At 30.4% G+C, this 12,742-nt stretch overlaps 1 protein-coding gene across 2 annotated transcripts in view; it reads right to left on the reverse strand.

Moving 5' to 3' along the window:
- Positions 1-10,421, reverse strand: part of Smurf (SMAD specific E3 ubiquitin protein ligase) — a 77,024-nt gene extending 66,603 nt beyond the window's left edge. Inside the window, exon 1 of one of the 2 annotated variants that reach the window (XM_016050243.5) lies at positions 10,004-10,421. In XM_016050243.5, the coding sequence (XP_015905729.1) occupies positions 10,004-10,055 (52 nt within the window). In that variant the 5' untranslated portion in view covers positions 10,056-10,421. The remainder of the gene's footprint in view (positions 1-10,003) is intronic. The other variant, XM_087164213.1, reaches the window with a different exon arrangement.
- Positions 10,422-12,742: the final 2,321 nt, after the last annotated feature.

Consider the following 12,742-nt stretch of genomic DNA (forward strand, 5'->3'; position numbering starts at 1 on the left):
AGTAGAGTTGGCAGCTATGTATCATGGTTAAATATCCCATAGATTACGCTTTGAGTGGTCACCAGTTTTTAAAAGACAAAAATACAAAAAAACAAAATTCCCTGTATTATCCCAGTTTGTAAAGAAAAAAATCAAAGTTCCCTGCATTTTCCCTGTTATTTTAGGGGATTTTTAAATTCCCTGTATTTTCCAGATTTTCCCTGTTCTCCCTGTGGAGTGGTAACCGTGACCTCCACTCCTTTCGATGTACTGATTACAGTCGATACTTGATATAACAACTCCTTTCATACAAGGAAAAATGAATGTTATAAAGCGAGGTCCTTATATTGTGAATGCAAAATAATAATAATATGAATAATTTATTCATTGTGAAAGAATCTAGGGGATTGTGTCACTCTTCTTTCATTCAAGATGTTTCACATTTAATGTGCAGTAACACCAAAAGAAATAATGGTTTCTAAAATTTCTCTCAACTTTTGCTGACTCAAAAGACTTGATTTCGAACACTACATTCGAATGAACGGTCCAGTGCGTGCAGTTAAAATAACTTACGTTAATGGAATAGCAAAGTATTGGTTATTATAAGAAAAGGTTGCTGTATGGAAGATTGTAATGAAGAGCGTCGTTTGCATTAAAATACTAATTAAAATCAAACAAATTTAACGATAGCAGTTTACGAATGTTCTTAAAATCCATAATTTAATTTCTCTCTGAAATTAAGCAACCCCAAATCGGGTCTTCTAACTTATAAACGCTTCCAGCAAACTGAAGTTAAACAACTTGCGTGAATTCGAAGTACAGCACGATAAAAGGGTGAATTACTATTAGCCGTTACCCTTGGCTTGATTTGGCTTCCTTTTCTATTGTTATACATTTAATAACCACGTGCTTTGTGCACTCAAGCAGGGAGGCTGTATGGGCCAGCAATGTAAGTAAGTGTGGACATGTCTTACTGTTAGTGGGACTCGTCTTTGGTTATAAGATTCGCCGTGCCCAAAATATGCCTTGCACACACTGCCGGTGTCCCGTGCAAACAATAAAGGTTGTCAACCCGTAACAGCTTTTCTTTAGGACAATAATACTTTTTGGTTAAAAAATTGTTAAAAAGAAAGTATCCTAGGAAGATGTCTATCATCATATCAAAATGAAAGTGAAAGGCGTTGCCCACCTGTAACAGTGATTGAAAAGGCAACAAATAGAAATGTTACATTTTGTATAGTTGACTCAGTAACAGAACCTTATTGGAAAGTTCTAAATAAGAAAGGGGGGGAGGTATAAGTTTTTATATACCAATGCGTTAAAAACAACGTAATGTTCATTAAAACTTTATATTATAAAAAAAATAGCTATTCAAAATTGCATATAGCTGATATCAGCACAAATATTTTAAATAAAGTATTCACTAACTTTTATCATGCTTCCATTAAAATATACCACAATAGAACTTATGAAAAAAATAATTTTATAACTTAATTTAATCTAATTGGTTTTTATGAGTGTACTTAAAACTTAGAAGTTTTTCACAGTTCTGAATCAGCACTAAATCTATACGTCAATACCTAATTTCATTTTTAATAAATACTGGTGAATAATGTTATTTAAAATTATTGACTTTATTTCACATGCATATAACTATAGCAGTAATAAATTAATTTTAAAGAACTGACCAGTGGAAGCAGATATTTCCTAAATTTTAAAAATAGTGAAAATTAAAAAAATTGAACTAACATTTCTTGCCAACTCAGGTCTTATATTGTAAAATTCACAACCAATAAATAGAAAGAAAAAAAATATTTTTAAAAAAAAGCAACTGTTAAAATGTATTATATAACATGGATACATTTACTCAAAAAGGTAGGTTTATTCAGAGAAACTCAGTCATTGTGTTTCATTTTGTAACCTAAAGTATCGTCTGCACTGATTAATTAGCATATTTGAAGTTACCCCCTCGAATCATTGAGATTGAGTCCTAGAATGTACGGTACGCAAATTAAACAACGTACCAGCCTCAATAACTTTTGATCTAATGTTCGAATCTTCACGTTCTAAGATCCAATCTTAATGATTCAAGGGGGTAACTTCAAATATGCTAATTAACTAGTGCAGACGATAGCTTAGTTTACGTGCTACTTTCTCAGAATAAATCTACCTTTTCTTCAACAGATTCGGATTTCTGACCCCTAAGATATAGTGGGTGAATCTAAACTTTAGACCGCTCTTCTGACCAAAGTATTGGGATCATATTTCCGAGAGTGCGGCGACCCTGATATTTTTGCGATTACTTAAAATATTTTCTGTACAAATTAATTAGCATATTTGAAGTATATTAGCATCTAATTATTAGCATATTAGCATCTAATCATTAAGATGGAGCCCTAGAATGTGATGATAGGATTATTAAATTAAGTCATTCAGGATGGTCTGTTTATTTTTTTGTTCTTCACAATTGTCTTTATTGGTGAAAATCTTATTGTCCAGATAACAGCATAATTTAAATTGAATGTTAAATCAAATAATGAGCTTAGGTCAGATCAGAATAACTAGAAAATTGACAATACAAAAATACAGGTAAATATGGTGTACGGTGGGTGTGCCATCTAAACTCCAATACTTTTTGGAAAATACATTTGCGCACAGTTTTGCTTTTTCTGCTCAAAATATTACTCCTGAATGATAAAAAGATTTATAGCATTTCAGGATCATGAAGAAAATAATATAGATGTGACTATCTCTTGTAACTTAACAAAAATTAAAAGATCAACATAGCATTCAAAAAAATGAACAGCAAATTTTTCGACCAAGAAATAAAAATTTACTTCCAAATAAAAAGTCAGTTGAGAGGAGAGCCCTTCTGTTTTTAGTTGAGTTTCATAATAATACATATTACTAGGTACCTTCCATTTCCACAATCAAGAATAACCGGTACCTTTCTATTTAAGTACTGTAGCAAATATATTAAACTAATGTACAGAGAATCAACCATGTTTGGCATGACAGCTCAAGGCAACACCTCAAAGAAGAGAGAAGACCTCTGGGTGAGTTACCATAAAAAAGAAATTCAAACCTTTAGCAGTTCGAATGTTGCGGCATTTTTCATTTTTCTCCAACACAGCAGTTTACTAGCTCTAACACTGTGACATCTCTCTTATTTTCCCACTACTGTGCAGTTTATATTCGTTACATCCAACTACTTAATAGATCCGTGCTGCAGAAGCCTTCTTTTTTCTAGGAATTGCTAGCCAGGGTGGGACAGGCCTTTAAAGATTCTTCTAGAACAACTTATTTTTAAACCTGGACTGCCACTACTCTGTTAAAACTGTTGTTTTGGCCTTCCCATTTCCGACTAGTCTTGAAACAAAAATCCTCTTATCTGGATTTTTTATATTCCTTCTAGCAATATGAGCCTCTTTCCCAAGAACCTGTATCTGAGCCGCAATGGCTATGGGGATAGAGTGTTCGCCTTCCAATGAGGTGAACCGGGGTTCGATCCCAGCGATAGCTGGTCGACACGAATTTCGCATCCGGCTTGCATCGACCACAGTGCTGTTGTAAAATATTCTCATGGGTTAAAGTGCCCTTGCCGTCAGGCTAACTGGGGGAGGTTCTCGCGGTCTTCTTCTCCATGTAACGCAAATGTGGGTTAGTCCCATCAGAAAGTTCTCCACGAAGGCAAATTTTGCCCAATACTTGATCCAGGAGTTTCCTTGTCTTCTGGATTGGATTCAAAATTACAAGGCTACAGAGTTGAACATTAGTAGTCGTAAACCCAAAATTTGGGTCGGCTGTTCAACGACGGTTATAAAATAAAATAAAAAGAACCTGTATCTATCAGTAGAATTTTGAACAGGGTAGCATCTTATAAATTGAATGCAATACTACACAATGATTTTTGAAACCTGTAGAATTCTGGACCACACAAGGTCTAGTGAATATCTGAGTGCAGCCGCACATCAATACAGCTCTAATGTTTTTACAGGGTGAAAGTTATAAGTGCACTGGCATTGCCCTCGAAAAACACAAGTACTTTGTAAGTAAAAATCTCATAATGCTTCTAGATCATGAATTTGCTTAATTACTTGGTAATTCATGATAAAACAATAAATGACATCTGTTTCAAAAAGCTATCTATTTAATGATTTCAGTGAAAAAAAATTATTATATTTTATCTTTTAATGTTATTTTCACTAATAAATATTTTACAATTTAAATTTTGCTAATCCATTTCTACCAACAGTTGATTAAAGTACGTGTGCAACAATACTCAATGTGACTATAGTCTGGCAGCTTAACGTCACCAAGTCGAATTTCCTACTAGTCATTGAATTTATTTAAAGATGGTAAAGATGTTCATTTATGAGCCTAGACATGATGTTGTTGTTGTTAATTTACGTCGCACTAGAGCTGCACAATGGGCTATTGGCGACGGTCTGGGAACCATCCCGGTGGATGATCCGAAGACATGCCATCACAATTTTGATCCTCTGCGGAGGGGATGACACCCCCGCTTCGGTAGCCCGACGACCTGCGCGCGAAGTCTAGCACTTTACGGTAGCACAGTTTAACGAGGACCAATACCGCACACCCTCGGTCCCTACGCAGACTGATCCAAGTGGTCACCCAACCGCACACTGACCGTAGCCAGTGATGCTTGACTTCGGTGATCTGCTGGGAACCGTGTCTTAACGATCAGTCCACTGCGGGACCTAGACATGATGTACTTAAATACCTACATAATATATGTACAAACCTAATATCCCACTTACATAAAAATGATACACTTAAGAAAATATTTGTTTGCAAGCATGCTTTCCAACCAGGCCTAAATGGTTTAGTTTTATATTTAAGAATAATTTACAAGATATGAATGATATGAAGGCTTGAAAAACTTTTAAATAAATAATTTATAAAAATGTTTAATAAAAAAAAAGTAAAAGTTTCTATTTGAGAATAGAGGGCTGAAGGCCACACAAAATTACATCTGTCGGCTGTATTAACCCTAATTACTGATTTCATCAGTAATTAAGGTGATTAATTGTTGATTCCAGGATAATTAATACTACAGAATAACTAATTACTGATTCCATCAGTAATTAATTAAATCAATAACCCTAATTACTGACCAAATCTAATTGGAATCTAATCCTCCTTCAGCACAATGAGCTCAGTGACGCATAAATAAAATTTAAAAACTTTGCTAATCAGGACCTGACTTATAAATATGATGGATGTAAGCACAAAATTGTGGGGGGCCACTTGTCACATCTTTACATTTACATTTTGTTCATAAACAAAATGATTTTAAATTATTAATGATATATTAGTAATCTTGAGCTTACAATTATTTAAATTTTTTCAACTCCTAATTTTAATAGAGAATTCTACAGGAAATGCAAAAAAAATTTCTTAATATTTTGGAGGACCTAGACCTGCGACACTCACCGCTTATAAATCAAGCATTGCTGCCTATCTTATGTGGCATAATTTGATTCAGTAAACAATGGAACTTAGTAACTAAATCCAAATTTTAAAGTTTAATAATTTTAAACATTAATTTTATATACCCACACTTTTATATTCACCCTACTCAATAGAGTTTGACAATGAATACCATTATCAGCATTCTGGCTTAGTGACACCTTATGATAAAAGTAGCAACTATAGCTATTGCATCATTGTATAGTCTATTTCAAAAAGGATTTGCTGTGCCTTTTATTATTCAGCTTATTATTATAACAAGTAGCTCTAGTTTAATTTTTTCAATTAACAGAACTAAGCTTGAAGGATAACAAAATTAGAATAAGCTTATTGCCTAAAATCAATTCAAATTTCCCCAGTTACAGCAAATTTAATTCATCCTCAAAAGTTGACAATAATTATGATTTGAGGAAAAAATTCTTTTATATAAATGAATTATTTTATTTTTTAAAAATAAAATATTAAACTTTATAAAGCTTCTTTTTACATCTTTTAAAAATAGTAATTTTCATATTACTTATTTTATATATATTAAGCTCTTACTTATTACTCTCTGTATATTAATCTTCGCAGAACAAGTCTTTCTTTGTTATTAATATAAGCTAAAGTTTTAAAAGCAACCATACTTATAGAAACATAAAACTAAATGGGTATTAGACTTAGAGGTTGGGCAGCTCCAAGAGCAGGACACATTGACCAGAGGTCCATTGTACCCAAACTCTAAATCATGATTAGCAAGAAAGCCCTATGGCTGAAATAAAATTCAGCAAACACCTTACAGGAACATCTTGCAGTTCCCAGGCATTAATACAATGTTGCCCTAAATGCTCAAATCTTTTAGCATAGACCTCACAATCACAAAGTATATGTCATGATGTCTCCTCTTCAAGAAGACAACCTCTGCAAAGAGGATTAGTTTCAATACCCATTACATATAGTCTCCTGAGGATAAAGTGTCCAGTGAGAAGACCATTGATCTTCCCCAAGCTGTTGCTGTTTAGCTTTCTTCTTCTTCAGCACGACAGCCCCTTACAGGCCTTGGCTGCCTCAACCACGCGTAGCCTCCAAGCCCCCTATCCATGGCGACTTTTCCCAGTTGTTAATCTTTATTACTTTGAGATCTTTAGTAGTGTCCTTCAGCCATCTAGTTGGAGGTCTTCCTCTGGCCCGAGATCCAGATGGATTTATTAAGGTGGCGATTCGTACTGCATTGTTTTCTGGACCTCTCCAGATATGGCCAAACCATCTTAATCTATTGCTTTGGATGACCTGCACTATTTGTGGCTGTCCATAGAGTCTATATAATTCAAAGTTGTAGTTGTACTTTAATTAAGTTTTTCAGGGCACCTCCTTTATATAGGGCGCGAAGCTGACATACACTGGGACAGTCACGATTCAGTTCTTTAGCTTGTCTCTGACCGTCTGTGTTTTGCCATTGCTCATGGGCAATTTTGCCGTAGAGCTTGAATATAGATGCCCTGAAAGAAGAGGGAGAAATTTCCAAGGCTGGTTCAGGGCCCCAGAAAATTGCAAAAGAGCCAGCTCGAAATGGGTATTGCTAACTTATAATTATTCAACAGAAAATTATTTCTCACACAGTGTAATCATTTAAAAGTTTTACACCACATTATAAATAGCTTTTTTTTAAATTTATTTTGAACATCAAAAAACAGTTTTAACAAATTTCACTCTAATTATATCTCTTGATAAAACCTTTATCAAAGTTGTCAGACTAAATTAAAACTAAACACATCAACACTTAATATATACCCATTTCTACTATAGCCTGTCAAATGACCGGACTTTGTTTCTTGATTGAATGTATGAAATATGGATGTTAGGAAGAAAATAAACTTTAAAAAAAACTTTATTATAATTAAACAAAAATTGTATAATGCCAATTTTTATGTATTGCAAACACAAAGAATAAGAATTTTTAATTCATTGCTCAACACATTTTTTACATATAAAGGGTGTTTCCATTGTACATTTTCCGCAAACATATTTTTTTCTAATTATTCTTATATTTGGAAGATTCACGATTTCAACTAATCGAAACACGCATTACAACGTAATTTCTGATCTGATAAACTTATAAAGTAATAAATTGTTTGCCCGGACAAATGACCGGACCAACGAACAAAATACTAAAAATAATAATAATAATAATAATGATAGAATATTAACTTCATATAATTGTTAGAAAAAGTCAGGAAGTCAAATGTGCAAAAACGATAAGATGATAAGCGCATTTTCGATGCAAAAGTTCTTAAACGGTCATTTGACCAGTTATGGTATGTTTAGTGTTAAATCAATCATTATTTATGAAAAATCAAAAGTAATATAAATATCAAACATGATTAGACATGTCTAATTTTATTCAATTAACTACATGAACAAGTTTTTAAAAAAGGATAACTTTCACAATTTCCAAATTTTACCAATATTTGTTGATCAGTTCAATAATTAGTCACAAATTAGAAAGTAATTAAAAGCAATATTGATTATCTGAAAATTATTTAGCATTAAGTGTGTAATTGAATTAATTAATTAACTTGCATTCGTTTAAATGTATGCTTCTTTAGTAACTGTATGCAATAAAGCTATTTCTAAATCCATATTAAAAAAAAAATTGGAACGAAGACTATGAAATCAATGTATCAAACATTAAAAATTAACATCAATTTAATAACATTCTCATTTATTATTATTTAATAATAAATGAGAATGTTATTAAATTGCTTTAAAGCAATATATGTAGGTATTACATCGTTGATTGCTATGACAAGTCATAAGATTAACTGAATCAACTTGTTTATGAGCTGAATAAGTAAGTACACCTGCCATGCTTACTATTCAGTTCATGAATATTTATAATTATCACGGGATAGCACTTAAAATAGTATGTGTGCATTAAAATGCAACCTATGGAGACAAGATTAATCCAAATTTTTTTGTCCTTTTATAACTGTAAGTATGTCATCATGTTCAGTTGAAAACATAAATAACAAAAAAATGATATAAACATTTGAAAACAATAATATTGATGTTTCATAAATTTTAAATCAAAATATTTAAAGTTTCATTCAGTGATTCACTAAAAATAGTTATATATTTGCTGCTTACATTTTTTGTCTTGTTTATGTTAGAAACTTTATAAAAATATTTAAAAGTGTATAAGAGTTTTGATACACACATAACCTATGCATTAACGATAATGCCTTTATTTTTGTGATAAGCAGAAATCACTGCAAAAATGCAGAAGGTGCTACAAATTATCACAGCATCTGCAGTTTATTTTTCCTCTCAAGATTCTCAGATTGATAATACAATTAGTCTTTGATTGACTGCATTGAATTTGCATGCAAATCTGAATCTTTGAAGATTGAGCTGCAGTTAGAAATTCTGCAACCAGGTTTATTTTTGACGCAAAAAAAGTTAGATAATTTTATTGCACTTGAAATACTTATGTAGCAGTATTAAATTATTATTACAACCTGTCATTTGAATGTTGCATAAACAAAAGAATAGAATAAATATTCAAAATCTATGATATCAATATTTTTACATTTAAAATATGAAAATAAAATTAAAATTTTCAATAAGATTCCTTATGATCTTGTCTTAGTGGCTTTCAATTCCTTAATATCCTTAAGTCATATTTATTTAATACCTGATTCAATAGCCAGATTATATAATAATAATAATTCAATCCAATAAAAGAAATATTAGATATATAATTAAATTATCCAGCTTTATTAAATAAGTAAACATAAGTGCACAGTTATCAGTATTTTTTGTCACATTATGTCCTATTTTACTGAAAACCATATACACCAGTCACCAGTAAATGTCTTTACCAGGTTCAGCTACAAATATACACAATGTAGGAATGAAATAAACATTAAAAGTTATATTAATGTTTATCATTTCCAATGAAAATGGAAATAATGTTTATCATTTCTAATGCTTAAATCATTCTAAAGAAAAGGCAACCTTCAATAAGGGATCCTTTATAAAAAAGCAATATCAACTTCATAGAAATAATTCAAATGACAGATTATAATAATAATCAAAAGCTGCAACAGAAATACTTCAAGTTACATTTAAAAAAAACTAGCTTTCTGGGCAGAAATAAGTAAATATAATGCATTATCATCTAGGTATATTATTCATATAGAAATCTTTATTTACCTGAAAATATTTTCATCATATCAGTTTTAGCTGTCAACATAAACAACAAAAGAATGTAATGATCATTTGGAAAAAAATTAATGCTTCAAATACTGAAAATGAAAACTAATGTAATTTACATTTAATAACCTTTTAAAAATTAGCAATAATCATAATAAATCGCCGATTCATAATTTTGACAGAGGCAGCGTTTATATTAATAAAACAATCAATAATAATCCAGTAAAGTATTTTAAAAACATTCTGAATAACTTTAATGAGATATTTTTATTAACAGATAGCAGTTGTATAGTAATTGTGTTATTTTATAGTAGTGTTAATCTTATCAACTTACTTGTGAGTCTTATTTTCATAGCTCCGTTCCTCCTAGTTTGTTGATTTGCCATCTTCGGCTTTTTTCAGACGTTACATATAATCCATATGAGAAATGTGAATTGTATGATGTTTACTGTTTTTAAGTAATCCATGTTTTCATGCAAAGCATATCCATAATAACAAAACACTAAAAAAAAATAACAACACAGACACTAAACTATTCGACTTGACGTGACATCACAAAAACATATCTTACTCTCCCACGGGTCGGAATGATACATAAACAATTTTCGTCTGATTGGGAAACAACTTGATGTTGCGCGATGTGAAATATAGTTCTATTTGTTAAATGAAATATATTACAATAAATTTTTTTATAGTTCAATATTGTGCATTGTAGTAGATTGTAATAGCAGTTAAAAAAGCGTTTTTAAAACGTATGAGACCTGTAGTTAACAATGAATAACTTAGAAGCTGTAATTTAAATTCGCAATGTTTAGTCCAGATAACTAGCCCATAGATGGCAGTAGCTGTCAAGTTATTAAAAAGTTGGAGCTGAAAGCCCTAACCATGTTAAATTTGATCTTGCGTTCTTTCAATATAAAATTATTTTCTTATCGGTTTTGAATAATGTAACACGTTTACATAATTTGAACCTTAGGACCTTTCAACAGTTGTGAAAATACTAAATATATTTAACTTGTCTTAAAAAACTTTGGTTCTGCAGGTTATATTAAATAATTACTTTATTTCTTTTTGAATAAATAAAAAAAAAAAGGAAAACATTGATCTGAAGTAATATACTTTGTAATCTCATTTCACAAATCCTTCAATTCCCTAACTTCTTGTCCCAATTATTTCTTTTTTTTTCTTGAAGAAGAAATAAAATTAAAAATTTTTGTTCAAAATACCTACTTAAAGGGACAGAAATGCCACTTCAAATTCAGATTGCATATTTCAATAAGTAATCAAATGAAAAATACATGAATTTAACTGTAAATCAAGCGTATCTGCTGGGAAAAATCACTCAAGTATTCCCTCACTGTCCCTTGTGCATACTTTTCCCCCCTAAAAAAATGCTTAAAATTGAAAATATTTATGTAAGACAATTTTTATAAGTAATTATAAAGAAAAGATTCATATTGAAATTACTACATAGAATAACTTGAAATTGTAAAAAAAAATTATATTGACACTCAGGACCTACTTTTATTTCAACCTAAATATTCCGTTAGCTTCAGAGAGCAAATTTATCCAACGTCCTGTTAAAATTAGATTAAGTCGAACTTGTCAAAGTGTTTTTAAATGTTATAAACTTAAACCTGTTATTTAAATAAACTGAAGGCTTTTTTTTTTCAGATATTAAAGAAAGTGAATAACAATGTAAAAGTAATTCCAAAATAGATTTTGTCAACTTTTTTTTTGTTTCTAATGTAATTTAAGTAAAATTTTTTAGAGAATTATTTTCATTGAAAAGTTTATTTCTTTGAAAGCGATGCTATTATGTAATTTTTTATGTTATGGCTCCTTTTCGTAAAAAAAAAAATTACATTTCACAAATTAGATGCTTTTATCTGAAAATAAAAACTTATTATTTTATTCGCAAATTACAAACTAATTTAATTTAACAAGAAATATTTTGAATAAACTCACCGATTATTTTTATGACTATCATTTGAATATCACAAAATTTTGTTTACCGTGGTTTTGAGAGAAAAATGCTTCTTTTTTCAATATTTTTTAAATTATCGAAATAAATTTTATTATGGAAACAAATAAGTTTGAGTTTTTTACAATAAGATTATTTTTCAAAAAATTTAATTTTAAATCTGAATTTAAGTACAAAAAAAGAAAACCAAGAAACTTTTTTAAATAAATAATCTTACTTTATTTAAAAAAAAATATTTTTTGACAATTTTATACAGGGGTTTTAATTCATCCTTTTCTTTCCCTAGATACTCTCCAGAAAAAAGTAAAATCCTCCAATCAGGGGTTCACTCGTATTTCAATTTCCCCCGCTCTTAAAAGATTTTAAATGATCTTAAAACCTTGACCAGATATTTGCTTCCGGTAATTATTATACGTATATACATAAAATGTAAGTTTCAGAAGACTAAGAAATAGAAACTATGGAAGCGAGTGGTGAGAGTAGTTAATGTTTCTCACTTAAAATCCACTCTGTTCTCTCTTTAATTAAATTAATACTAAGGTAATCATAATAATATATAATTCTGATAGTATTAACAATATAAGATAAAATGTTTTTAAAGAGGAATTTTTTTCATTCGAAGGTATTATGAATTTATTTAGCGTGGTGGTAAACTTTGTTGCCATTTGCATATTATAATTAGATCTAGAATAAAGCTTGATTTAGGTACTCACATTTCTTCTTTGGTGAATATTTTCTCTTTACTGCAGTAATTGCTGAAAAACCCCACTGTCATAAAATAAATTAAGAGGGAGAGAAGCCTCATAGCTTATTCCCTCAGAGCAAGACACTCCTATTTAACACACATCTAAAATTCTGTACTTTCAAACTTTTACAAAGCAATATATTAATACTGAAGGATTAATATGCACACATTCTAGGAAACCATGCCTTAAATCATTATTTGGAAAAAGTGAATTTTATCAGTTAGAAGAGTATAGTGTAAATAAATGTATCTACTTAAAAATTTTGAAGTACATCAAAGTACTGGGCAATTGCAATAATTAAAAAAAATACATGTTTCGCTTTATTTTACTTTTCCAATCTATT

This window comes from Parasteatoda tepidariorum, chromosome 5 (assembly GCF_982258835.1).
Source record: "Parasteatoda tepidariorum strain Cologne lab strain chromosome 5, Ptep-v5.0, whole genome shotgun sequence".
Lineage (NCBI taxonomy): Eukaryota > Metazoa > Arthropoda > Arachnida > Araneae > Theridiidae > Parasteatoda > Parasteatoda tepidariorum.